The 27118-nt window shown below is 45.4% G+C and overlaps 1 protein-coding gene across 1 annotated transcript in view; it reads right to left on the reverse strand.

Moving 5' to 3' along the window:
- The window catches only part of EIF2B5 (eukaryotic translation initiation factor 2B subunit epsilon), a 900599-nt gene that overhangs the window by 511444 nt on the left and 362037 nt on the right, over positions 1 to 27118 (reverse strand). Inside the window, exon 9 of the mRNA XM_069618834.1 lies at positions 14004 to 14139. Coding sequence (XP_069474935.1) covers positions 14004 to 14139 — 136 coding nt within the window. The remainder of the gene's footprint in view (positions 1 to 14003; positions 14140 to 27118) is intronic.

Raw genomic sequence — 27118 nt, forward strand, 5'->3', positions numbered from 1 at the left:
CCGGGTACAATAAATTATTTCAATATTCGATTAATATCCAAGATGTACATTTATGTGAATATAACATGCATTACTTACCGTAAAGGCATTTCTGATGGTTGTATCTGCTTAGATTCATATGCTGTTCATAGTCCGACATCCAGTGGTCACTGCAGAGTTTTGCATCTTGTTTTTCGAAAGTCGAAAAGGGGACGTCGACATAGGCGTGTCTGTAATACTATCCCTATAGTGACGTGTAGTATACCCAAAATCCCTCACGCGTCGAGGTCACTATTTTATTCTGCCATGAGGGAGCCTTATGACTAACCTGAGTGAGTACAGAAAAGAGAGAAAGTAGTAGAAGTCTGTTCCTTCCATCTGAGCGGGGAGGAAGGGTGGGCGCATGTGAATCTAAGCAGATACAACTACCAGAAATGCTTTTACGGTAAGTAATGCATATCTTCTGATGTTTGTTAATCTGCTTAGAATCACATGCTGTGCATAGACTAGCGAGCAGTACCTGGAGTTGGAGGTGGGTTGTGAGAAGGAACAGGTGTGAGGTGTGTACAGAACTCCAGGTTGCCGCTTTGCAAATGGACTCTAGGGGAACATTTGCAATGAAAGCCATGGATTCCCCATTGCCCTGAGTAGAGTGTGCTCTAGGATTGAAGGGCAGTTCTCTCTTGGCAAGAGTGTAACAGAGTGATGCACTGGACAATATACCTAGATATAGTGGATTTGGAGACTGCATCTCCTTCTCTTCCTGCCGCCACTGAGACAAAGAACTGATTAGTCTTTCTCAGTGGCCTAATTCTTTCCATATAAAACATGACCGCTCTGCGCACATCAAGTGTGTGCAAGCTCTTTTCTCCCAAGTTTGATGGGTTTTGAAAGAACGTTGGTAGTTCCATAGACTGGTTGATATGGAATTTTGAAATGAACTTCGGTGCAAACCTAGGGTGCGTGTGTAGAACCACTTTGTCTTTGTGAACTGTTACAAAGGGATCTAGTATAGAGAGCGCTTGTAGTTCACTCACTCTCCTAATGGAGGTGATAGCTATCAAGAAAGCAGTCTTAAGAGTGAGATCCTTAAGGGTTGCTTTATGCATGGGCTCGAAGGGGGAGCACATTAGCCTGGTTAGTACAGCATTCAGGTCCCATCGGGGAGCTGGGTTAGATATAGGAGGGTGAATTCTTTTCACTCCCTCCATGAAGGCTTTAATAACTGGACGTTTCCGCCATGACACCTTATGTTGCGACGTAATGTAGGCGGTGTGTGCAGCTAGGTGAACTTTAATAGAATTAAAGACTAACCCTAAGTCCAACAAGTGAGTAAGGTATAGAACAATCTGTGTGGGAGAGTAGTCAACGGGGTTGGTGCTCTTTGACTTACACCAGATGACGAACCGTTTGCACTTGCTAGAGTAGCAGTAACGGGTGTTCGGTTTCCTGGCTTCTCTGAGAATGTCCATGCATCTCTGTGGAAGCTGCAAATGTCCAAATTCTATGACCTTAGAAGCCAGGCTGCTAAATTCAGGGTCTGTGGGCATGGGTGCAGCCTTTGGCCCCTGTCCTGTGACAGCATGTTGTACGGGCAGGGTAGTTTCAATGGAGGAGACAGTGACATCTCCATCAGATGAGCGAACCACGGTTGGCGGGCCCACATGGGGGCCACCAGTATCATGGTAACTGGTTCCTCGTGCATCTTGTGCACTATCTTGTTGAGAAGGGGAGTAGGGGGTGTTGGGGGGGGGGGGGTTAGCGTAGACAAATTTCCCTGACCATTCCCCTTAGAGCGGTTCTGGGGGTACCTGGAGGCGTAATCTTGGCATTGGGTGTTCTCCAGAGTTGCCAACAGGTCGATCTCTGGGAAGCCTCATTCTGCGAAAACATTGGAGACGATGGCTTCGTGCAGTCGCTATTCGTACTCTGCAGGCAGAGCAAAGTCTCTTCTGAGTTCGTCTGCCAGAAGATTGAGTTCCCCTGGTACATGTTGAGATAACAGGAACATACTGTGTTTGAGAGCCCACTTCCAGATGTTCTGGGACAGCTTGGACAGTCCTGGAGAGTGAGTGCCCCCTTGCTTGTACAGATATTACATGGCCGTGGTGCTGTCTGTTAGGATCAGCACCGTCTTCCCTTGTAGGTCTGTCTGGAAAGCCTTCAGTGCTTTGAAGACCGCCAGCAGTTCCAGCAAGTTTATGTGTTTGGACGCCACACTTGGGAGTCCAAACTGTGCGTGCAGTCTGATGGGATAGGTGAGCCCCCCCCCCGTCCTGTGAGGGATGCGTCTGTGGTTCAAGTGGCTTCAACTGCGGGAGTGGCGAATGGTTTCCCCAACACAAGGTTTTCCTTCGACCACCATTGCAGCGAGAGAACCAAGGCCTGCGAGACCACCACTAGATCGTCCCATTGTCTGCTGGCCTGACACCACTGGCTGTTGAGCCACTCTTACATGGGCACATGCGCAGGCGCACTTGAGGTACCAAATAAATGCATGACGCCATCATCCCTAGCAATCGCATGGCCTTGCGTACCGTCACCTCTCGACCGGCTACATATTGAGGGATCTGAAACAGCATGTTTTGGACCCTCTCTTTGGAGGGGAAGACGAGGCAGTCCTTTGTTCGAATTAGAGCCCCTAGGAATTGCTTGACTTGGCTGGGGTCTAGACTGGACTTCTCATTGATGGAGAAGCCCAGGTCGAACAAAAGGTCTACAGTCTTTTGGGCATTTGAGAAGCATGTTTCGTAGGAATCCCGTTATGAGCCAGTCGTCGAGGTAAGGGTAGACCGGAATGGACAACCTGCGCAGGTGTGCCGCTGCCACTGCCAGTACCTTTGTGAATAACCTTAGCGCGGAGGATATGCCAAAGGGTAGCACTTTGAACTGATAGTGTTTGCCTTCTATCGTGAACCTGAGGTATTTCCTGTGCGTTGGCAACATTGAAATATGAAAGTATGCATCTTTCATATCCAGTGTTGCCATGTAATCCCCTCTGTCAGCAGGGGGATTACCTCCTGCAAAGTCACCATACGAAATTTGAGGTTTCATGAATTTGTTCGCTGGGCGCAGATCTAATACAGGGCGCATGGTTAAATCCTTTTTGGGTACAAGGAAGTACACTGAAAAAATACCCTCCTTTACCTGTGACAGAGGCACGACTTCTATTGCTCCTTTTTCCAGCAGCAGTTTGACTTCCTGAAGAATAATGGAGGTGTTCCGGTGATAGGCATCTTCCCCTTGGGGGTCTGAAAGTTGGGGATCGACTGAATTCGATCCAGTAATCATGGGCTATTGTTGACAGTACCCAGCGGTCTGTGGTAATTCCCTCCCATGCTTGCAGGAATGATGTTAACTGGCCCCCAACAGGAGATGCATGGGAGGGGACCCGAACTTTTGGGTCATTTGGTGTTGGTAGCCGGGGAGCCTCTGGGAGTAGAGCCCCGACCTCTTCCCTTGCCACAACGTTGTCCCCTTTGTGCATACTGTCCACTGGTTCCCTGAGGGGAGGACCAGTTGCCGGCTGAGGTGTATTGTTGTTGCCGATTTTGGTCGTTGGTCATGAAAAAAGCGCCTGTTGCCATAGCCTCACTTATTAGGAGGTCTTGTGATTTGGTCCGGGGTTTTTAGAGTTTCGTGTTCCTTCTTAGCTGTTTCCAGTGCGTCATCAACGCCTTGCCACACAAGTCTGAGTCTTCAAGGGGTTTGTTGATGAGGGACGCCTGAGTTTCTGGCTTGAAACCTGAGTTTCTGAGCCAAGCATGTTGCTTAAGAAGTACACCCTGGACTAGTGAACGGCCAGCCGTCTCCGCAGCATCTAAGGTGTTTTTGATGCTGCTTTGGTTTACCTGAGTACCTTCTGTCACAGTGGCTAATAAGCGTGTTCACAAGGGCTCAGGGGCTTCTTGTAGGCCTTCGCGCAACAGTCCCCATTGGGCATCATTGCAGCTAGCCAACAAAGTTGTATTGTTGGCAATACACGTGGAAAAAGCTGCCGAGGATGTAATCCTCTTTCCTAAGGCATAAAGCTTCTTCCCCTCTTTGTCCGAGGGTGCTTCGCTAGTAGATAGTGGAAACCCCGCCCTTTTCCTCGTGGTTACTACCAAGGAATCAGGTATGGAATGACCCCCAATATATAAGGGATCAGAAGGTGAGGGGCTAAAAAGCTTTGATTCTTGGATTGACCCCTCTAACCAATGCAGGTGTAGATAAAGAGGAAACGAGGCATCTCTTGACTGAGGCAAGAAGGGTTTTTCCTTAATTATTTTCTCAACAAAATCTACTTCTGGGGTAGTTTCACCTGTGTCAATTTGAAAATGTGCTGCCGCCTTGCGTAGCATTGCAATGAAAGTGGGTTGATCATCCACAGGCGAAGGATCTCTGACCGGTGTGGTCTGAGAAGGCAGATCTAAAACATCAGGGTCTGTAGACGCTCCTGGTGACTGCCAGGGCTGTGGTTCACATATGTCTGGGTCTTCCTCAAAGTCCCCTCAGGGTTTTGTAGAGCCTCAGTATTTAGGAATTCTTCGCCTCCCTGAAAATGTGGATCCTCTTCAGTGAGGTCATATCTATCAATTTCTTCCTAAAGTGGGTCAAATAGTCTTGGGAATTCAGTCCTAGGGTTTTCAGGGAGCACCTCCCTTGGCCTTTTGGGTATAATGTGTTCAGAAGTGGACACAAACTAGCTTGTCCATACACGATTCAAATCTTTCCCAGTCCACTGGGCGGAAAGGCTTGCTCCTCCGCCTATAGGCGTCGAGATCTCTCCCATAGCGTGGAGGATATACCCCGGTCGCCCTCTGAAAACCCTTCTCGAGGGCCCGGCTCTGGGGACGTATCTCTGGGTCTTCCCTTTGACGTGGGGGGAGGTTCCGGCGTATCCTCCGTAGATTTCAGCGTCTCTCTGCTCTTCTGAACGGGCCTTGGTGACTCCTTCACCGGCCGTTTCTGTGAGTCTTTGGGGAACATTCTAGCTATGCTTTCCACGACTAGTTTCTCTGTAGAGGGCTGGTCGTGAGTAGTTTTTGGCAGAGCCGGTACCTTACCGTCGACAGATGCCTTCTTACGAGGTGTCTCGACAGACGTTATGGTGGTAGCGCCCTTAGTTGAAGACGGCCCCCAGTCGCTAAACGCGAATGCGGCTGCATGGAGGGCTGGCGACCCTTACAGTCAGCAGAGGCTGCCGTTAAATTTGGCGTCTCCGTTGGTGCTGTGGCCTTCTTCGATTTACTCGACGAATGGCCCTGGGTTGTGTGTTTAGTGATTTTTTCGTGTGCTTCAGCGTTGCCGGGGTGTACATCCCCATAAGTAGGGCCAGAGCCGAGCTTTTCGGGGCCGGGGACAGACTCGATGGAGCGGGAGCGCTCCATTGAGAGGTGGACAACCTCTGTTACAGAGGTAGCGTTATCAGTATCCCCTCGTCACACTCAGCGGTGGTGTCCGCGGGTGAGGAATCAGCCTTCGACATGCCGTAGGCTGCCCTCATTTGACCTTGCGTTCCTTCAAAGTTTTTGGACGAAGGAGTTTACAGGCCGCAGAGCCGGCCTCGTTGTGGTCGAGGGGTAAGCAGCGGTTACACCACTTATGCTTGTCCTTCCACAGAAATTTGCCGTTATGAGGGCAAAATCTAAAAGGAGTCCCCTCCATAGCTGAGGATGAAATCAGTGATAACGACTCGGATGGAAAGTGGGGAGAAAGGCATTCTTGAAGAAACAGAAATGTCCACAACAACCCCCACTCTCCCTACTGTGTAGGCCGGCGAAACCAGGCCACGTGTTCGGCAGCGCCAATAGGATCGCCTCTGTCGAAAACCACAGCCAAAGATCTTGACTCGGCGGAGAAGTTGAATGGCCGTCGAAAGAGGGCTGGAGGTGTTTAAATTAAACAATAGCTGACATCTCGACCAAGGGTCGAAAAAATGGTAAATGGCAATGTCTCTTACGAGCTCTGCATAAGGCGACCAGTATTCTGGGCGGTAAAAAACAATCTGAGGTACCTCGACCCGCGAGGGATTTTGGGTACACTACACGTCACTATAGGGATAGTATTACAGACACGCCTATGTCGACGTCCCCTTTTCGACTTTTGAAAAACAAGATGCAATACTCCGCAGTGACCACTGGATGTCGGACTATGCACAGCATGTGATTCTAAGCAGATTAACAAACATCAGAAATGAGATATACAAAAAACAGAGTGATCAGCTCATGGACTATTGTGACCATGATTTTAGGTGACGGATTCACACAATGCAGCAATAGGGTAATCCAAACTATTTTTTATTGAGCTTTGCAACTCATCTCACTATTAAAAGCGTAACAACCCACATGGGACATCATTTTTCTTTCTTGGAATTCACACTTTTAGGGTGCTTTTGCAGTGATACTTCAATAGCGCAATATGTATAACAACACTTCCATGGGCATTACTTGCATCAATTCATGGTGGCAAGTCAGTTGGCTTCACATTATTCCTCCATCTGGAACGTTCTTTTTCTTTCATTTACAGAAATAAAATAGCATACATTTGGAATTTGATGATCATGTGTCAATATGCCAATTTGATTCACCATGTTTATAAATGTCTTTCAATTTTGTTTTCTCTCCAAAATGTTGACCAGTCAGTTGCAAATCGCTGCTTTCAACCTCGAATGTGGTATATGTTGGTTTGTTTAAATGTTTTGGTTATATCTATTCTGTAAATTTGATTGTGTATGTTCCAATGCACACCTTGGTCATACTAAAAATATGTGTTTTAATTTTGGACACTGCTATGTTTTGAATAATGACATTTCACAGCCTTGAGAACGACAGGCTGTACACCACATGGAATAAATTTGGCTAGCCTAACTGTGTTTATTGTATATCTCATATTCACCTAAATGTACATCTCAGGTATTAATCTAATATAGAAATTATCTGCTGAATTTATTGTAGCCAGAGCGCGCGTTACCCCCCCAAATTTCAATCAATTTGTTCACATTCAAGGTAAGTAAGAACTTTGGTAACTCGCTCTGATAGTGAGCAGTTATAAATCAACTCTTGTACAAGTAAGTACACTTTTAAACACTTGTTCTCTTTTCCAAGCGATAGACCCAAACCTTAGACGTCTTTCCCTATTCTTGGAGCATGAGTGTTCCCAGTAGCAGGAGGGGGAGGGCGGATCACTAGGCCTCTAGTGTCAGATAGCACAGAGAGTAGAGCACTCACTGACATCTGTGCAGAGCCTGCAGACGCAGGTTCGAATCCCAGGGCCAAACTCACTTTCATCCTTCCAAGGTCGATAAATGAGCACCACACACCGTGGGTAATAAGCATTGCTCAAATGCCTGAGGGTTCGTAGCGCTACATAAATGCAAAATTATTATTTATTATTATTAGTGTCCAACAGGCAGCTCAGGATAGGGATAGAAGAAGCAAAAATCTGGGTTCCTCAGGAAGACTGTTTAAACAAAAAGTATCTCAAGTTAGAGAGGTTGAAAGGGTCCAGGGACTTCTGAGAAGACACCCTAGGAGGATTCCAGTAGTGGGCCTAGGTGAACTGAATGAGAGGCCTCCCAATCACAAGAAAAAACCCAAAGATACACTGGCATCAGAAAAATTTACGCCAAGTAAATATCCCAGCCAACACAGAAGAATAGTTTTCAGTCGGGGAGACTTCAGGATCTGCAGCCAAAAACCTGGTCAATGAATTCCTCTTCATTAAGACATGACACTGGAACGGATTTTGCAGGCGGGATCAACAGGGAAGGCTCCAGGCTAGAGTATCTTTGCGGCTAGATGCAGCTCTGTGGTTTTGGCACCCTTTCCAGGAGCCAGATGAAGACTGAATATTGACAGTCAGCTACTCGTCATTTGCAAGATCCAGCACTCCGGTGAGGAGACTTGTCAGGCTCAATTCATGTCTCTGGATGTCCAGCAGGATGCCACCAAAGTTTCAGCTCAATTCGGAAGACCGCGCACCGCACAATGGCTCGAGATCCCAGGGTATTGGTGTATTGCAGCCTGGCAAGGTCACAGCCCATCGGAAGATGGCTCAAAATGCATTTCTTGAGTCTAGTGGATCTCACCAGGATCTGGGTCATTGTTTTCAGAGTCCCCAAGTTGCTTGGAAGGAAGGGTAACAGCAGGCTCCGGTTACACATCGATTCTTTTCTAGACGTTGACCAACGACTAGGTCCCTTTTTCCTAGGAGTCAACAACAATAGACTTAGTTTCAGAAAGAAACAATACCCTTTCTCTGACACATGGCTTTGACTCCACGCTCTTCAAATAGCAGTTTGCCTAGTGTTGTAACACCATATCATGTTTTGCATTTATTGCCCATTAAGGAAAACCACCAATGACTGAGCATTTGTATGTTTCGTTTGTTAATCTCTCTTAAAGCATTTGCTGCTATTGTGTCTTTGATGCATTTGTTAAATAAAATGAATGTGCTTCGATTTTTATATATATAGCAAAAAAACTAAACAAGTTTCATGTTAAACTGAATGCAGAAAACTCTCTGCACTTACGAACACTGGCTAAATAATAAAAGAGCTACAGTGTAATTTTTTAAGGTCTCCATTGCTCGTCTTTTTGAACACGTATGTCAGTTAGCCTAATGAAATGGCTTGTGCCATACTTAGCATGCTGAATTACTTAGCCTTTACCAAATTGTATATGTAAAGAGCCTAAAAGTAAGTGGCAGGACGCCATCCCTCTTGTTTCCGGTTACACATCCGGCTCTCCAGTCGCTGGAAATCGTCTCAGCCGTCGTGGTTTCTTCACCTTCGGATTCAGGTCCAGTGGTCGTCTACCTCTTTAGCTTTCAAGATCTGACTTTTATAGAGGAGCCCATCCAATCAAACATACATGCCACATTCAACTGGTAGGCGGGGTGGTGGGGTTTCCAGTCCTTTCAGGAAAGCCAGCCGCCTAGCTTGAATTGGATTCTCACACGCTGGATGACAAAGGGGTGCAGAGTTTTGGTCTCTTCCTAGCTTCCTGCCTTCACAGACACTCTGGACTGGAGCCTGTGTACACTTGACCAAGGTCTGCCACCGAAGATGAAATTAACACAAAGGACTTTCCCGCCCCGGATATGAAGGGGGGAGGGGGACAGAGAAAGGATTAGGAACACTAAAATGCACAAAAAATTTAAAAAGAGCCAATTTTGGTAAAATGGGCACCCTTGGGTGCCTTTACCGCAGCTGTGGAAACAGCTGGCAGTAAAGGTGCACCGAATTAATAAAAAGGTTTACTGCTACCAGCCATTTAGAGTAAGCTTGTCCCTGTAACCAAAACGTTACAGTGAGAATGAAAAAGGTGATATGCTGTATCGCCCCCAACACTCCACATAAGGTGGAGTGTGGTGGTCCCATCAATATAAAGTTTAGATAGGATAAAATATCCTTTCTATCCTTGGGAACTGTAGTTCTCACAAGGTTAGCTAGAGAAAATTAAAAGGGGAGCCCAAAGGGCAACCCAGCAACAATAGGATGTATATGCCAAAAGTTGTCAAAGAGGATAATATTCAAAGGACACTACGAGAGTCTTAAAAATGACACCCATAAAAAGAGTTAAAGAGTGTGGAAAAAGGTTACCTATAACTGAGGTATTGAGAAAAATAATCCACCAGTGCAGCAAAAAGTTCTGGGGGTCGCACAAGAGAGGGAGATTTTGCAATAAAGTTAAAATCTTTCCAACACTCTTCAGTGCCTGAAAATGAAAGGTTGTCCAGTTAACTGAGCAGTTTTCCTTAAGTTATGTGGGTTCATGATACGGTCACTTATTAATCCAACTAGGCAAAAGAAGCTCAGGGATATTTTGGGAAAGGGTGGTATATAAACAGATTATTCACAGAGGAGCCCAGCAACCACCTATTTATGGACCCAGTCTCCATGTTGCAACAGGAATCTCCATATGTGTACTGGAGAGCCCAATCACTGCTAAGGCAGCAGCATCAGGGCTGTTTTGTCAGCAGAGGACCTACATAGTGAATGCCACTGTAACATGCAAGAATCATTCAGGTCACTCGCTTACTCCTACTAAAGAACTGGCTATTCAGAGCCTTCCAGTGCAGACCTTTGGCCCCACAGATTTTTATATTCTTGGCTTGCAGCCTGAAAGATTTCCCAGTGGCTTGCCCTAAATGACATGAGTCAGTTTAATAGCGGAATAAAGCTCTATGCAATCAACAAGGGTGACAATCATGCATGTTGACAGTAATGCAACATACGCAGACCCCTGTGAGGGAACTCGAGTTATGCAGCGATTGCACAAAGACAATACATTATCAGATTACACTATTCCTTCCCATTTCACCAACCTGCAGCAGGCTAGTATGGCACCCTGAGGGGCCATCAACACACTCATGTCTTGTCCCTTGTGTGCCCACCTAATTCACCTTTCGCAAACTCTACTCTGGACTTTCATTCTTGACAAATCGGCTGTGCAAACCAATATGTCCCCTGGGGGTCTGTCAGGTTACGGTAACACCCATCTGACAAAACCACCATGGTTCCAGGGTATACCGGTCGAAAACCAAAGGCCATCATGCAACCCTCCTCAGCTGTGTTAAGGGGAATTCTCATAAATGTGCTAATTCCCTTCACCTTAGAGACCCCCAAGCAACTTTGCTGGATTTTGAGGACTTGATTTTTTTACCTGGAGAGAGTGTGACCCTTTTTCCACTCGCTCATGGGTTTTGAAATGCGTTTTACTCTTGTGTTTCTTTTGGTTATGAACTCTATCCAACTCCATAGGCATCATCTTTACATGTGTGACACACAGCAGCCTCAGTGCAGTGGCACAGGGAAACCTTTTTAGGCTTTCCCAAGGTTTAAATACTTTCTTTGGGATAAACTACTGTTTCCTAGAGTAAGGAAATTGACTTTGCTAGTCTTTTAAATTCCTAGACCTAGCACACCCTATCTTACAAAAGAGTGCTGGAGGGGTTACTTAGTATCCCCTGTGTCTAGACACTCATGTAGCAGTCAAATGCCACCCTTTCCTCTCAGAATGGCAGGTGGCAGTGCTTTTACAACAAACTACCATCATTTTTCCCAACCGCGAACACCAGTAGTGTTAAATAGCGGGTGCCATCTTTTTCAAGATGGCATCTGAGCCCCCTTTGTTTAAACAGGTCCCGGTATTTCTTTGTGGAAAGGTCCCTCTAGAGTTTTGCTCTGCGCGCCAAACCTAGTTTGGTTCCTTTGTTCATTCGCCTTTGGCAGGCTTCAGGAGTGAAGACTGCCTCTGGTGCCCGAGTGTCTGGGGTGGGCAGGAAGTGAGGAAGGTGCCCGAAACGCCCTGTGCTTAGGCTCCTAGGCGACCCAAATGCACTCTGCGGTGATTGGCTGGCTGACAGTCCGGCAAGGACAGCCACCCTGCTGGGTGAGTGACAGCTAGGCTGGAATGAATGGGAGAGTACTGAATATAAGGCGAGTCCCTTGGCTTGGAAAGCAGAGTCGATCAGTGGAACGAAAGAACCAAAGACGAACTTGAAGAGGACAGCTGCTGCAACTCAGGACCGTTGGTTTGCCCGGTGAAGCCCTGCTGCAGCATGAATTGCCAAGTTCACCTCCACAGAAAACCCCCTACAAGGACGACTTCTCCCTTTGAGTTGGTGGGACCAATCAACTCGACAATATCCAGGGAGAGGGACACCAGTTTGTGTGCTTTACTACAGCTACCGGAATTGAAGTTTGCCAAGTGCCAGCTTTTGGACCAGTCCCCGTGCAGTGCAGGAGTCCCCCGGCGTCCTCCCTCTTGCCCCACGACGGAGGAACAGCGAGATCTGCAGGAACTGCCAGGAACAGAAGTCTTCATCTGCATCTTTTTCTTCATTTGTAAGGTACTGTGAAATCAGACAGAGTACTTACCTCTCGCAGTGAAAGTGCTTGAAACTTTCGCAACTCGCAGGCCTAATCAGCTTGTAACCCAACATAAGACTTATTTTTACAAACTACTTCCAAGAACTTGTGCCGAGACTTTACCCTTTACTTACCAGAACCGCTTTATCCTATCCAAGACTTTGGCATAGCCTATTGAACTGAATTGACTCTTCTGGTGAACTCAAAGTATTTGCACTGTAAGAATAATTCTAACCTTTCAAATTCTAATAATCTTTGCCTTTTACTCCTCTTGAAAAGTATTCTGAAATAGTATTGAAGTATATTTGAGTGTGATTATATTGCCTCCTTCTTATGAATGTTTTATAACTGACAGATAAATACATTAATAAGTATTAATCAAAGAAACGTTGAGTGTAAGAGTTTACTTGAACACTTTTGATTGTAGACCTCTGTGTAACATCATTACTGCTCACATTCCCCTCTTGAGATTAGCCTGGCTGCTCAGCTCCGCTAACAAAACTGTAGTACAGACTTGTACCAAAGGTTGGTTTTGCTTACACCTGTAGCCCTAGTTGTGTTTAGTGGTTCCCAAAGCGTCCTGCATACAAACTTTGCCTAAAGCTGCCCCTTGCAATTCTCTTGCAGACCAAGATCGGGATCACAGGCGGGGGCACGATACACCACTCTTGAGACAAACCTATGCCCGAGACCACAATGACCGTACACCTCAGGCATTTCTGTTCAACTTAATATATTGCATGGAAACCCATCAGGAGAGACACAAATTAATAAAGCGCAGCACAGACCCAAAAGCATCAAGGCGCTATGCAGCAGGCTGCTAGATAGGGAGGCAGGGAGAGCAAGCTAAAACAAGTATGTTCAACTGCCTGTGAAAGGCAGATAGAGTCTGAATACGCCCAACATGTGGCGGGAGCGCATTCCACAATGTGGGAGCCAGCACTGAAAGGGATCTGCCATCCAACCGAGAGCGTCGAAAGCGGGGGACAATCAGCAAAAGCTGGTCAGTCGATCGAAGATTTCTCTTGGCTTTATAAAGGGGCAGCGTTGACTGAAGAAACGAAGCCCCTGTGGAATGGATGGCCCGATAGACCATACACAAGATTTTAAACTCTACCTGAGACTTAACTGGGAGCCACTGAATGCGACACAGAAGATAGAGTGTGTGCAAGTCTAGGGACGCTCAGAGCCAGCCTAGCGGCCGCATTTTGAAAAAATTGATGTCACTGGAGTAACACCAGCGGTTGCCCCAAATAGATGTCATTGCAATAGTCAATGGCACCCATAACGGCGGAAGTAACAATTTTGCTCCTGGCATTTTTCGGCAGGAATGGGAGCACCTTCCTAAGTACCCTAAGTTTAGCGAAGCCGCTGCAGCATACTATGGAGACCTGTGCCTCGCTATAGCCTGACGTCAGAATTTTAATGCCCAGGCTTTTCACTACAGTGGCCGGTTGGGGACAGGGTCCAAGACATATAGGCCAGTAGTCAAGTGCCAAGGCTTGCAGAGTTTTCTTCCATGTCGAACATCCTTTCACCAGTTATTCCCCAGGTTTCCCTTCACATAATCAGACACAGTAGAGCCATCCTGGACTGGGCCGCTCTTTGCCCTCTGGTTTGGAAGTTGCCCCTACCCCCCGCCCTCCGAGACACTAAATGCCATCTCAGACCACCCATGCGTCAAAGGGTAATTTGAGCACATCTCAAATCCACCATTCAGAAATACACCAATATTAAAAAAAAGCTTCTATTAACCTACCCACAAGTAAAACTCTCATCCACTAACACCTTGGAACAAACTTATTTGTTTCTGCACTATTCGTTCAAGTTCCACGTGTCAAAGCTAACAATCACTACTTTGCTCCTTTGTCTTACCGTGTTCAACATTATTGAGTGCCCTATTTTTCTTTCCCTCAACCCCTTCACAGACTATGGTCTGGAAACACTCCGACCGGGACATTGGATGCTTTTTTTTTTTTTCTTTTTTTTAGACAAACCAAGGTTCTCCGAGGCTACTATGCTGATGATTTGGCACAGTATAAAGATTTTCCAAAACATTAAACTCCCTGGTGCCTTTTTATAAATCTGTATTGATCCTGAATGACTTTTTCTGAGAACGATGAATAAATACACTGGTTAGCCTCCTCAGGCTAACTCGAAGTATTACCCTTGCTCTTGGCCTTCTTCTCTTGCTTGGTATCTGCACTATCATCACTGAACTCGTCATCATCGTCCCCTTCCTCTGGGTGGTGCAGAGAAATCACAGTCTCTTCGGGAAGTGTGATATCCGGCCCAACAACCACCTAAAAGCAAAGAAAATATATTTGAGTCAAAGAACCAGTTGCCTGGGGCAGGTAAGTAAATGTAATACAGCGCTTATACACAGGTGGAGTGCTTCAAAGCAACTCAAGGCAGGAAGGGAACAAGGGAAGAAAGTAATCATTCTTAGGCCTTGAAGTTTCTGAATGATCTAAACAGAAAACTAACATGCTAGGCCTGACAGCATTTTTCCTAGTGCATGTGCATGAAGTGTTACAGTTTCAACCAATCTAGGTAGAGAGGACCGTAACAGAAGGGGGGTGGGTAGACAGGAAAGAAACATACTAGTACCTTTTAGGCAATGCAAGCGTACAGGCAGGGGTGTCAGGAAGAGGGGGTGGGGGGAACAAACGCATCCAGCCCAACAGGGCCCTGGGTTAAGTGCAGAAGTTAAGCTTGGTACGAGAGCAGAGAACGAAGCTAGATTTAAGCTCCAAGAAAATTGGCACTTCACCAGTAGAGAGAAGTCATTTATCTACTCTAGCATTAGTCTGCAGCACAAGTTTAAGAATCCAATATTTTAATGTCCTTCTGAATTTGGGGGTAGGAGGATTAAACTGTACAATATCCTTGTGTGTGAATGGGAAGTCCAAAAGGAGAGCTTCTCCGGCAGTATCCCTGAATACTCCTCATAGCTGGTTCACCGAGTTCAACACATACACACTATTAGGACAGTTTCTTTCTAACGTCCGACTATCCGATACAGTACACAACCCCATTCTTAGTAGAAGGCTGTACCACCATTTGGTAGCATAGAGAGACCAGCCAGTCTGATCTTAGGAGGGAGGGATGCAGCTTGGTACAAAGGAACTAACATACATATGGTCCAAAGAAACACTGAAACAATGAGTTGTAAAAATAAAGAGTTTTTATATAAATAGGCCAAGATAAATCTTGGGGAGGCAAGTACTAGAGCATCTCATATGAACAATTATAAAAACCAACTCAATACTTATGGGTTACAACACAAAGTATAACCTTATTAAGAATACACTAAGCAGTCAAGGTGAGTCAAACCTACAACACATTCAGAATGGCAGTCCGCTAATCTTGAGGAGTAAAATCAGTTATGTATACTTTTAAAATACAATCTGTAATTCAAGGGCAGTAGATCCCATCAGTCATGGAGTGACGCTCGGTTACAGAAAACACTTGATAGACCACCCCAGTTACAAGTATACACCTTGTAACAGCTATTACTTTGTAGAACCCAGTTCAGAGCTAGTAATCTAACTCATATACTTTCTGGAGGGCCTTAAGCTACTCAATGAGAAGTATAGCACTCAATTCTTTTAGAATGCACTAAGCAATTCAGGGAAAGCACAGCCCAATGTTACTAATTTAGAAGAGCAGCAGCTGGTCAAGCTAAGCAAAGACCCATATACTTTTAAGTGGGGCTACAAGCAACTCAAAGACCAGTATTAACGCCAATACTTTTTTTTTTTTTTTTAGAAATGCACTAAGCAGATCAGCGAAAGCAAAACCCAATGGTACACTTTAAAGACACTATGCATTTCAAGGTAGGTAAACCCTATTGGTAAGCTTATACACTCATTCAGTTAAGAATAATAAAACAGTACCAACACGTATTACTTTTCAGAAGGGGTTGTGAGAAACCTGCAGGCGTCTCACTTACTATTCCCCGGGGATCTGTCATCTAGGTGGCCAGGACACACCATCTCTATTGGATCCAGTTACTGGTGGTGGACCACCTGGATGGGGGTCCTTCGGGGAGTGGAAGTGGGACGCCGAAAGGCGAGACGCGGTATACCCTTCCTTAAGACACCTTTTCCCCATACGGTCCAGTAGGATACTCAAACTCTACCTTCAGCCCCTTTCCAACACAAACACTTTTTCACACCATGAGCGACAGCGGACTAATACCAGAGCTGTTTACCGACATGTCCCAACACAAGTAAACTCAGAGGGGGTCCCTTAAATCAGTAACACTTCATACAAGGATGGGGATGCTGAATAATTTACACCAAATAATAAGACTCAGGAAGTTGGCAAAGTCTCTCAACTTATTTTCAATTGTCGAAAACAGGGAGTTACAACGGACATCAACAGATGTAGCACCTCATCATCTCAATGTATTTCATTAAAAAAAACAGTTCTTTTATAGCAAAACCTTGTCATATGTGACGTCATACTACATGGCAAACTAAGAAAACCTATGGGGGTTTGTGACTGGTTTAAGGGGAACATCCAAGTATTCTTTAAGGGATAGGGTTGTGATTGGGTCTCTACAGTCAGGTGGACAACATATGCCCACCTCTAGTGCAAGTCATCTTCATCGGTTATTAGATACATGGTACACCATTGGCTATCAAACTATAAAGCCCTTCATTATATGGCCCTCTAATATTGGTTGGCATGCTTGTATCCTTCTGGAACATTCGATTCACTAGCAGCACGTAAGCTGGTGCCAGCGGGTGGACTTGACCATGTCTTCCCACCCAATTAGCCCAACATCTATCATTGCACATCCCATCTGCAATTCAGATGGTCTTTGAACTTGTCCTTGCAAAGTATCATTGCTCCCGAGAATAAAAGGGAGTATAGGCACACATTTATCGCAGTTCTGGTCTGTATGCCCAACTGCTATTTCCATCAAGGGTTGATTCAGCTTCTCAGGTTAACTGTTCAAGGATTGATAACCGGTTCTTGGCCACTCCATCCTTTGACACCAGGCCAGACAGCTATTCCAGGCCTTTCCTCGTTCTTCAGCTGCTTTTCTTACTGCAACACAGCCTTTCGATCCTTCTGTCTTCACAGGTCTGAGCTTACTAAATGTGTGACACCGATGTTCAGATTCTATATAATGGCGGCACCGCCTGCAGACTATTCACTACAGTCCATTAGCTAGCCTTTCTGATTACTTAATCTACTTGCGTTGCTCCATCTGTACAGTTATAAAATGGCTTGCATTTTCTGCAGTGCTCCTCACACGTGCAATCTCCATTCCGCATATGAAAGCGTACTCTATTCTTTACTCCGTCATCTGATTCTATAAGGTCTATGCATCATCTTCTTTAACCATTCTTCTCAGTGTGTCATGCTTTCTTCTTTGACGTTACCAACTCTGTTTCTTTCATCTTCATATTCCTTCGGGGGATCTCCTCCAAGAGATTGTCATCTCTGTGGTGGTATATCATATAGGGTCTTCTCAATGGATACCTTTTCTCAAGGACTCAGTGGAATTGGCACAATCACTTGTGACATGCAGGTCGCAATTTCTGCTTTCCAACATATAGGAAGAATGGGGGCGGGACTTCCTGCAGAAGCAATCAGCTGCTCCTATACACATGGGTCAGGCAGAATCAGGCAATTGGCAACAACTACACACCTAACTGCCCTTTCCCTTCCCCAACTGGGATAAAAGGTGGCACACAGGAGCACATTTTGAGCAAGGCCGAACACACGAGGAAGCAGCTTTTCAAAGACAGCAGTTCAAACTGACCTAGCTATGGGAGGAAAATGGACAGGGGAGGTGACTGCCAGACCACCTGGCCTCACTTGCAAAGTCAGTAATCTAGCTAAGATACCTGGTGAAGTGAGGATGAAGTTGGCAAGTTTCGACAATATGTTGCCGAGTGAGGAATGTTTTAATACAAGCACGTTAATCTTGGAAGCAATCTGCTCCAAATATGCCCCATTGAAACCCAAGGGCATTAGGGTCTCTAAGCCTTGATTTACTCAATCTCTGGTCCCACTTCAAAAGCAGGGGCGGCAAACTGACAAGTCATGGAAAAAAAAGTAAGCTAGCAGACAATGCCAATAATGCTAAGACGTCGTTGAAGACCTACAGAGCCATCTTTGAGGCCAAAAGGGACTTTCTCCATGGGGAGATTGAACACGCTGGGAACCAACCTAGGGAAGTGTTCTCGGTGGTCTCTAATTTCTGCAAGCCAAATTGTATATCCGCATCTCTTGGTCCTTCACAGGTACAGCCAAATGCATTCAATCTTTTTTTCAAAGTAAAGATAGAAGCAATACAGAAGAGCATTGGGGCATCTGCGGGGGAGTTCGGGCCCCCGGACCCGCAGGCAGATGTAGCACTTGCGGGTCATGGGACTGAGGGGAGTTTTGAGTTTCAACCGGTGACAGAAGAACTGGTACATTCCCTCTAATTGAAAATTAGCCCAAAATATTGCACCTTTTATGACCACCTTTGTGAACAAATCTCTGACACAGGGCTGGGTCCCTGACGCACTAAAAATCAAGTCAGTGACACCACTATTGAAAAAAACCCAATTTAGATCCGGCTGTGTTAAAAACTACCAGCCGGTTGCTGGCCCATCATGGCCAGCCAAAGTATTGGAGAAAGTGGTCACTTCCCAACTTCAAACGAAAAGGAGGCACTGCTGGATGAGTTTCAATCAGGATTCCATCCGAAGAATGGGACAGAGACAGCCCTGCTGGCAGCACATGACGACTTTTAGGAGGTTGGTTAAGGCGGCGGGCTACCACTCTTTGATGCTCTACTTATCCGCGGCCTTCGAGACTATTGATCACAGAGTCATATTGGACCGGCTAAGCAGAGTTGGTAAGGTCTCCAAACAGGCCATCAAATGGTTTGGGTCTTTTTTGGCAGACAGATCCCAGCAGCTGATATGTGGGGACTACACCTCCAACCCCATTGTAAGTGTGGGGTGCTACAGGGGTGCCTGTCCCCATTGATCTTAAACCTGTACATGCGCCCGGTCTTAAACATCGTGACGTGTCATCGGTTGAGTGATCACTCATACCTATGACACAGATTTACATCAAGATAATAAACATTGAGGACGCTTTCATCAAAGTTCTTAGGCAAGATTGTGTGCAGTACCCTTTGGGAGACTACAGCAACCTTGTCCTCCTGGTAATAGTTAACCCAACCTTTGGTATAAGTCTGTACTACACAGGTTGTTAGTGTGGCTGAGCAGACAGGCTTATCTCAAGAGGGGTCAATAGCGCTTTTACAGAGAACTACAATGGCAATTATTCAAATAAACTCTTACATTAAAGGTTTCTTGATTAAACAATTATTAATTTAACAGTCAGTTATATACTCCTTCAGAAGAGAGTAAAACATGTAACTTCAAAATATACTTCAAATCACATCTTGGTTTCTCTAAACAGATGATACCCATTGGGGGTTGCACACAGACACTTCCTACACCCTCAGGTGACTTAAATAGATAGGACACTGACATCAGATCCTGAGTTTGGTGCAAAGGTGAGATTGGGGAATAAAACAGATTAACAATTCATAAACTGGTAAGTACTTTTTCAACCCTCCAGTGCAAAGTAAATTAGCCCTTTCCTGGAAGAAAGGTAAAGACACAAAGTCAAGGTAAGAAGAGTCTCTCAGGGAACCAGGACAGTCAATGTTAGTTAATCAAGGTCTAGAGGAGCTGAAGATCTTTGCAGATAAGTAAATGTTTTCAGAAAAGTTTGTAGAAAATCAGATCACTTGAAGGGCCACAAGCTGGGAGGTTTGTGAAGGGCAAAGCTGCAAGCAACTCTGCCAGGTCAACCAAGAAGAGTCTCAACTGAGAACAAGAGGTAGGTCCTTTTAAATTTTACAGTACCTTTGGTTAGAAGAAATGGTTTCAGCTGGCTTCTCTTCCGGTGCAGCTCTGCAGGTCCTGTTCCTGGGCCTCAGTCGTGGGGACAAGAGGGAGGACATCCGGGGACTCCTGCACTACAACTTGAAGGTCAGTGGCAGCAATGGGCAAACTTAAATTCAGCAGCACTTTGCGGTTTCAGCTCCTCGCGTCTATGCCAAATAGCACCACCACGGTCTCACGGATACCACTCTGGACTTTCCTCACATCTGGGGTCCAGCACTGTTTTGGGGTGGCTCAGGCTTGGCCAGTCCTGCTTCAAGGGAGTCTGGGGGATATTCCAGAAACACAGGTCCGTCTTAAAAGCGATGCACTCTGTTTGGTGTTCCTCTCCCTGGCACTTTGGTTCCAGCAACAGCAGCAGTGGAAGTACAACCAGCTCAGAGAGGATGTCCAAATGAGTTCACTTTGTGATTGATTGTTCCCACCAACCCAGAGGGAGAAGTCGCCCTTCAGGGCTTCTCTAGTCAAAACAAATTCGGAGCTTCAGCACAGCAGCAGGGCTTCACCAGCAAACCAACGGTCCAGGAGTTGCAGCAGGCGTCTCTTCCTAGTTCTTCTTCGGATTCCTTCGGTGGTTGACTACCTTCCAAGCCAAAAAGCCTTGCCTTTTATGCAGGTTTCTTGCATTCATTCGCAGCCTAGCTGTCACTCTCACAGCAGTGTGGCTGTCCTACAAGGACAGCCAGCCGGCCAATCACCTTTGGGTGCATTCCTGTAACCAAGGAGATTAAGCACAGGGAGTTTCGGGCACCTCCCTCACTTCCTGACCCTGCGCAGTCATACCGGAGCCAGAGGCGGGCTTCACTCGTGAATCCCGCCAAAGACAAAATGAACAAAGGGACCAAACCTGGTTTGGCGTGCAGAGTAAATCTCAAGAAGGACCTTAACAACATGAAATGGCGAAAAAAAGATGACAAGGGCCAATTTGACAAAGTTGGCACCCATGGGCATCTTACTGCAGATGGAATTGCAGGCCACAGTAAAAATACACAATGGTAGTAAAAAGCAAACACACTGCCACCAGCCATTAATTGTAGAAAGGTTAATGTAAAATGTTACATGAGAAACTAGACAAAGGAGATACTACGTAACCCCTCCAGCACCCTATGGTAAGATGGTGTGTGCTGGGTCTAGAAAGTTACAAAATGTGAGTAAAGTCAATTTCACTTCAACGCTCTGGAAAACAGTTTCACCAAGAGAATGTATTTAAACCTTTGGGAAATCTAAGAGACTTCCCTGTGCCACTGCACTGAAGGTGCTGTGTGACAATGCAAAGACGGTGTCTATGGAGTTTGTCAGACTCCAAAATCAAAAGAAAGTGTCCAAATAACAGAAAAAAATACATGAGCGAGTGGGAAAAGGTCTCACTCTCTCCAGGTTGGAGATTAAAAGTCCTAAACTGCAGCAAAAGGAGCTGGGGGTCTCTAAAATAGAGAGGAACTAGCACATTATTACGAAATCTCCCTAAGAAAAGTAAATCACAGTCTGGTAGACATTAATAAATGTATGGCTAATAATCTGCTGCAGGTCAACGCAGCAAAAACTGAGTTATTCTGTTTGGCTCCAAGCAGCAGGTCCTGAATGCTAGGGAATCCAATACCCACAGCATCCTTGGTGAAAGGCTAAAATATGCTGCAAAAATCAAGAATTTGGGTTGTGCGTGGCAGGAGAACCTAGGAAGTGAAGCACAGGTGGGGCTAAGGTCAAGGCAGTTTATTATTCACTGTGCATGTTCAGAAATGTGCTACCATTCCTACCTGTGGAACACGACTATTTTAACAGCTTGCTGATGGGCATCCCAGCCAAGCAAATGTATAGGCTACAGAAGGCCCAGAACGCTGCGGTCAGGCTAGTAGGCGGGTTGGGCAGAGGGGATCATGTCACCCCTCTGCGCAAAACTCTACACTGGCTGGCGGTCATGGACCGGATTAAGTTTAAAGTGGCCTGAAGTGCGTAAATGGGCTGGCCCCGTAGTACCTTAGTGCCAAAGTTGGCCGCCATTACCTCGCAAGGGTGTTACTTTTAGAGGACCAGTTTCTGCTGAGCATCCTGCACACAATGTGTCTCTCCAGAGGCAATAGGAGGTTCGGGGCTACGGGCCCAAATTATGGAACAAGTTACCTCTAGAGATTAGGTCTCGCCACTCATTGTATCAGTTCCGTAAGGCGCTTAAAACCTTCCTGTTTAAATAGAAGTTGGCCAGCTTTAGGGAGGGGCTGTGTATTTCAGTTCATGCCTCGTTCTGGGGTCCTCTTTTTTCCATCTGTGCCTGTATACACTTAAGTCTGTCCAGAGCGCAGTATAAAAGTTCAAATTCAAACAGAGGAGAAAGGTGGCGAGACCTGAAAAGACATCAAGGAGGGAGTCGCCCCTGCCCTCTTCAACCCAGACCTGCGAAGCCTCTGATAAAAGAAACATAAGACCGGGAATTGCAGCTGGCGAGTGGTGCGACAGATGTCAGCGGTACATGAAACCGTTCCGCATGGACAGGCAGGGCGGGGAGAAATGTTGTACAGTTCTCAGCGACAAAAGAAACGCCAACGAGTTCAGCATAGTCGGTGAGTTGGACAAACCTGATAGTGGGTCGGACTGTGTTGAACTCAAGGTTGCAGTGGCAACATAATAAACAGGTATTTTGTGAATGAATTTGGTAGCCGAGGTAGAATGGTCCAGCGCCACGTGGGCGCTTGTTCGGAGGTCTCCGACTTGTACCTCTCTCCTGAATGAAGACTGTTGAACAAAAAGGGTAAAGAAACTACAAGTACCAAGAGGCCTCAGGGAAGGCAGATGTGAGGTGTCAAGGTGGTCATACACGGGTCCTTGATACATTGTAGAAGTTGAGACAATCTAACTGTGAACCCGACTGAGGGAACTGTGAAACAGGCATTTGCGCCCGGCAGAGGGGAACACCGAAACACTGGCTATTATGAATAAACACGCCCTTGCCACACCATAACAAAGTGACCCCACGAGACGTGATCACCCTTCAAAAGTCTTTGTTTAAAGTTGGCAAGTGCTGTGGAAGGTCTGAGCCTGGAAGCGGGGACCTAACAAAAAAAAAGAGGTTGTTTAAAAAGGACATGGAGACTTTTGATTATTACAAATAAGGAACTTGATTGAAAGACTATGGTGAACCTGATTGCGGGACGCCAAGAGAAAAGTGTGAAGAAGCTAAGGGAACAACATTGTGACGACAAGTATAAACCCGACTGAGGGATGTCTACAGTGAATGGTTGTTTTGAGCCCGATTGAGGGAGGCTAACCACTGAGAGGAGGATCGGAGTCCGGTCAAGGGTGATCCAAGGATGAAGGGTAATCAATCTACGTGAAGGTTACCAGAAGGAACTTCTTTTGTTTTGGCAGATCAGGCCCCTCTGAAGCAAGAGACTTGGCATGAGAAGAGACTTGGGCACATAAGGCCCCGATAGAGAAAAGGAACTGAGCTCATGGCAGCGGCCCAGGAAGGTGCTGTGCTCAAGAGTCCCGCATTGTCCGATGCTAAAAACGTGGGGATGCGAGACCCCGGCCATAAAATCCAGACTTACCCTTTTGTGAGCACGTTTTTTGTGAACATTATCCCATACTATCTCTGTAGCACAGCGCTAAGGATTGGCAATAGGTTTTCTTGGTATAGGCCCTTTTTATTTGACTAGACTCCACTATGACTATTATAATTATGTGATGGTCGTAGCCTGCTCCGATCTTAGATTTAGGTTTAGATTAGGCGTTTATCTCACCAACTTGACAGTTTAATAAACACCCTTGAAATGGGATCACTTGTGTCTGTCTTGCTTTGATGCCATGTCTTTCTTATAGGGGGGAAACGTCATGCACTTTTTTGAGGGGTAGAATCCAATGCAAAGTTAAGTATAAACTAAAGGACACTTTCTAACTTATTCTATTACAGAGATACAGTTACCACACTAATTTCCTTAGCAAGTACTTTTACACTAGTTCTACTTTTCAAGATCGAACCCTTATCTTATAAGTCCTTCCCTAGTCTATAGCATAAGTTTTCTCAGAGGTAGAAGGGAGACCCTAGTGGAGCGTTAGGCAGGTCAGGATAGGGTTGAGTTGCAGAAAGTCAGAGTTTCATAGGAGATCTCCTTAAACAAGTAAGTATTCACTTTAGAATGAATTGAAGAGTTCAGGGGCTCACAGAAGACTCCCTATATCCGTTCCACCCTTAGGCCTGGGCAAGTGGTATAGACAAACTCGCAGCCACACAAATCACCCCCACAGCTTCACACGGTTCACACAAGACTTAAACGGTAAGTATTACCCGAGGCTACAAAGTATCTTAGGAGAAAAGAAAAGCTTGGGAGTGGATGCCTTCAGGATGCAGCAGCACAGGACCTGGTCCCTGTATTCTCGGTCTGGAGAACTGGACACTGGATGGGAACTTGCAGCAGAAGTCATTGGGTGAGGCTTCCACTAAAGGTGTCTTCATAGATTCTCACAGCTCTGTGGATTTGGCACCCTTTTACAGGTTTCAGATTGACTAATCGCGCTGGTTGGATTCTCTTCACTATCGCGGCCCCGCACTCTGGTGAGGGGAATTCATGGATCCAAATCATGTCTCTGGAGATCCGGCAGGAGTCCACCAAAGTTTCAGCGAGGTTTAGACTACTAAAGACCATACACCGAATACTGGCTAAAGGTCCCCTAGTATTGGTGGTTTGCAGCCCAGCAAGGTCGCAGCATGTTGTGGGATGGCTCAAAGTGCAGGTCTTCTTGAGACTAGTTGGTGTATCTCACCAGCCTCTGGGTAGGAGTAGTCGCATTCGGGGACACCCCCCCACCTAACAGGTCGATTGGAAGGAATGGTTGCATCAGACTCCAGTTACACAGCAAGCTCTCCGGTTCCTGGAAATTGCTACAGACATCGTTTCTTCATCTTACTCTTCGGATTCAGCTCCAGTGGTCTACTTGCCAGAAGGTTCCAGGTTCAAAGTTTTTGTCAGGAACTACAGCACAACTTCTGCAAACTCTCCCAGCAGTTTACAGAAAGGGGCGGACTGGTTGTCCAATCAAGACATCCCCTCTTTCCCTCTTGCCCCTATTGGGACTAGGCTCCTTTCAGGCAAGGTGAAAGACAAATGACTGCAGCGTTTTGGACTCCTCCCTTGCTTCCCGACTTCTCTGACACTCTGGAGCCTTGACAGGGAATACAAAGGATTCCCACAGAAGACAAAACTTCAACCGAGGTCAACAAGCAAGCGAGGTGGCCCTCCTGTGCATTACCGAGGCCGATTTGACAGCCTGCAAGTAGTAATAACCAAAAGTCATGAAGGTAAAGCCACTGCCACCAGCCATTCAAGTAAACTTGCAATTGTAACAAAAAGGTTACCAGGTAAGTAAGAAAGGGTATACATTGTATCCCCCCCAGCACTCCACATAAGGTGGGGTGTGCTTGCTCACTATTTAAAATGTAACGGGGATGTGAATTCCAAATTACTTCTTGGGAACAGTAGTTCACCCAAGAAATAATAAGAATGAAAAGAAACCCACTGCATTTAAAATGCTGTGCCCTGCCGTAGTACATTACAGTCAGTCCAAAGTTATAGGAAACTATAACTCCAATCACACACTATGGAGAGACATTAAAAAGGTCACCCATAACACATTTAAAACAAAACAATTAAAAGACTAAGTGAGGGCAGAAAACAATTCCCACTCACCTAGGGTCAAGGTAAAATAATTGCCAAGTCGAAGCCAAAGGTTCTGAGGCTGACAAAGGACAGGAAGATTATCATAAAGATTAAACTCTTACCTAACACACACAAAGAGCAATGTTCCCCTGAGGGATCCTTAGTCCCTCTGAGTGAGAGTACATGTACCATATTACAAAAAACAAACTGTCAATATCATGCTTACGAGGGCTTTGCTGGTAGTGGTCAGCCTTTTATCAATTTTGTTTTGTTTTATTTGAATATGGTTTACATATGAAACCTTTACAATCAAATACAGCTAAATACATCAAGAATTAAGATACAGCCATCACATTTCGCAAAAATAAAAAAAAATAAAGAGAATTTCATAAAATGCATTCATCATTGCCTATTTTCACACACAGGGTGCCTTCATACACACACACACACATTCCTCAAATATCCTAAAATAGGTGGCAACAGAAGGAAGGAAGAGAGAAAGAAAACTACACTGCAAGCAAAATATGAACTGTAATAAAAAACATAAAAATTGGCTATTTAAAAAAAAGCCCATGTGCCCAATGAAGGCGATATACATATCTGGGTTATAGTGTTAAGGATTTCAATCAGGCGACACACACCTTGGCCTCAGCCTATGATGTGGCGCTCACTTGATATGCCTTTCTCTTTATTTTATGCAAATTCAATTTGAGATGGTACACAACTCTATCACACACCCTTTTTCAAATACCCTGGGTCGCAATGGAACATGAACCAGGCCGGTTGGTGAAAATGCAATATTTATTTTTAAAATCAAATGAAATCAGACAATTTTAATATGGGGCAGCAATCACCAATGGGGTGATAATTACAAGAGAAATGTAAGCAATGCACTTAATTAACTTTCTCCCAGAACATATACACTGCACAATTGAATAGGAGCCCTTTTTGATTTTAGGAAAGATAGCACCCAAGTTTCCGCCTGCAATGTTCCCTCAGCCCACAAATAATCGAATTCTGAGTGGGTAGAAAGCAGCAGCAAGTAGTCGGGAATAAAAGAAACCAGGATCACAATCCGACCTTCCCTCACGCAATAAGAGGCAAAAACTGACTTTAAACCCTTAGCAAATGCCTGAAATAACTCGAATGTTACACAATAATGAATGTGTGGTTAAATTATAATATACTGTAAGTGGTTTCAACCCAGCACTCCACCCAAGTCAATGCCCAGCTGGAACTCTTAATTATATATTTTTATGTCTAAAACTTTTTATTTCTGAATGATGTACCCTTATATCACGCCCCTCTCTTTGAATCCCCCCCAAACCCCTGGTCTCACTGAACCAAGAAGTAGGTGGTTTTGCAAAGTTAAAAGGTTTATTTTAGGAATTTGAACTATATATCACACTTATGAATGTGACCAATATCTAGATATCACACTATTAATATTTATACAATGATCACCAATGGGTGACATTACAATCAACAATCTCTAATCAGCAGGAGTATAGATATAGATCAGAAAATAATGTAGCATAGAATAAAACTGTGTGTTCAGTCAAATGCAATGTAATCACTCTTTCCTCCTGATCCTACTCAATCCCCCTTAATATGCAATATAGAGATGGAAGGAGAGAAAACAGGTTTCAGGAATAAACACTCTACAAATGCAGTTTCAATCCCAATTCCCCCAGCAA

Source organism: Ambystoma mexicanum, chromosome 10 (assembly GCF_040938575.1).
Source record: "Ambystoma mexicanum isolate Mex_15411 chromosome 10, UKY_AmexF1_1, whole genome shotgun sequence".
Taxonomy (NCBI): Eukaryota; Metazoa; Chordata; class Amphibia; order Caudata; family Ambystomatidae; genus Ambystoma; species Ambystoma mexicanum.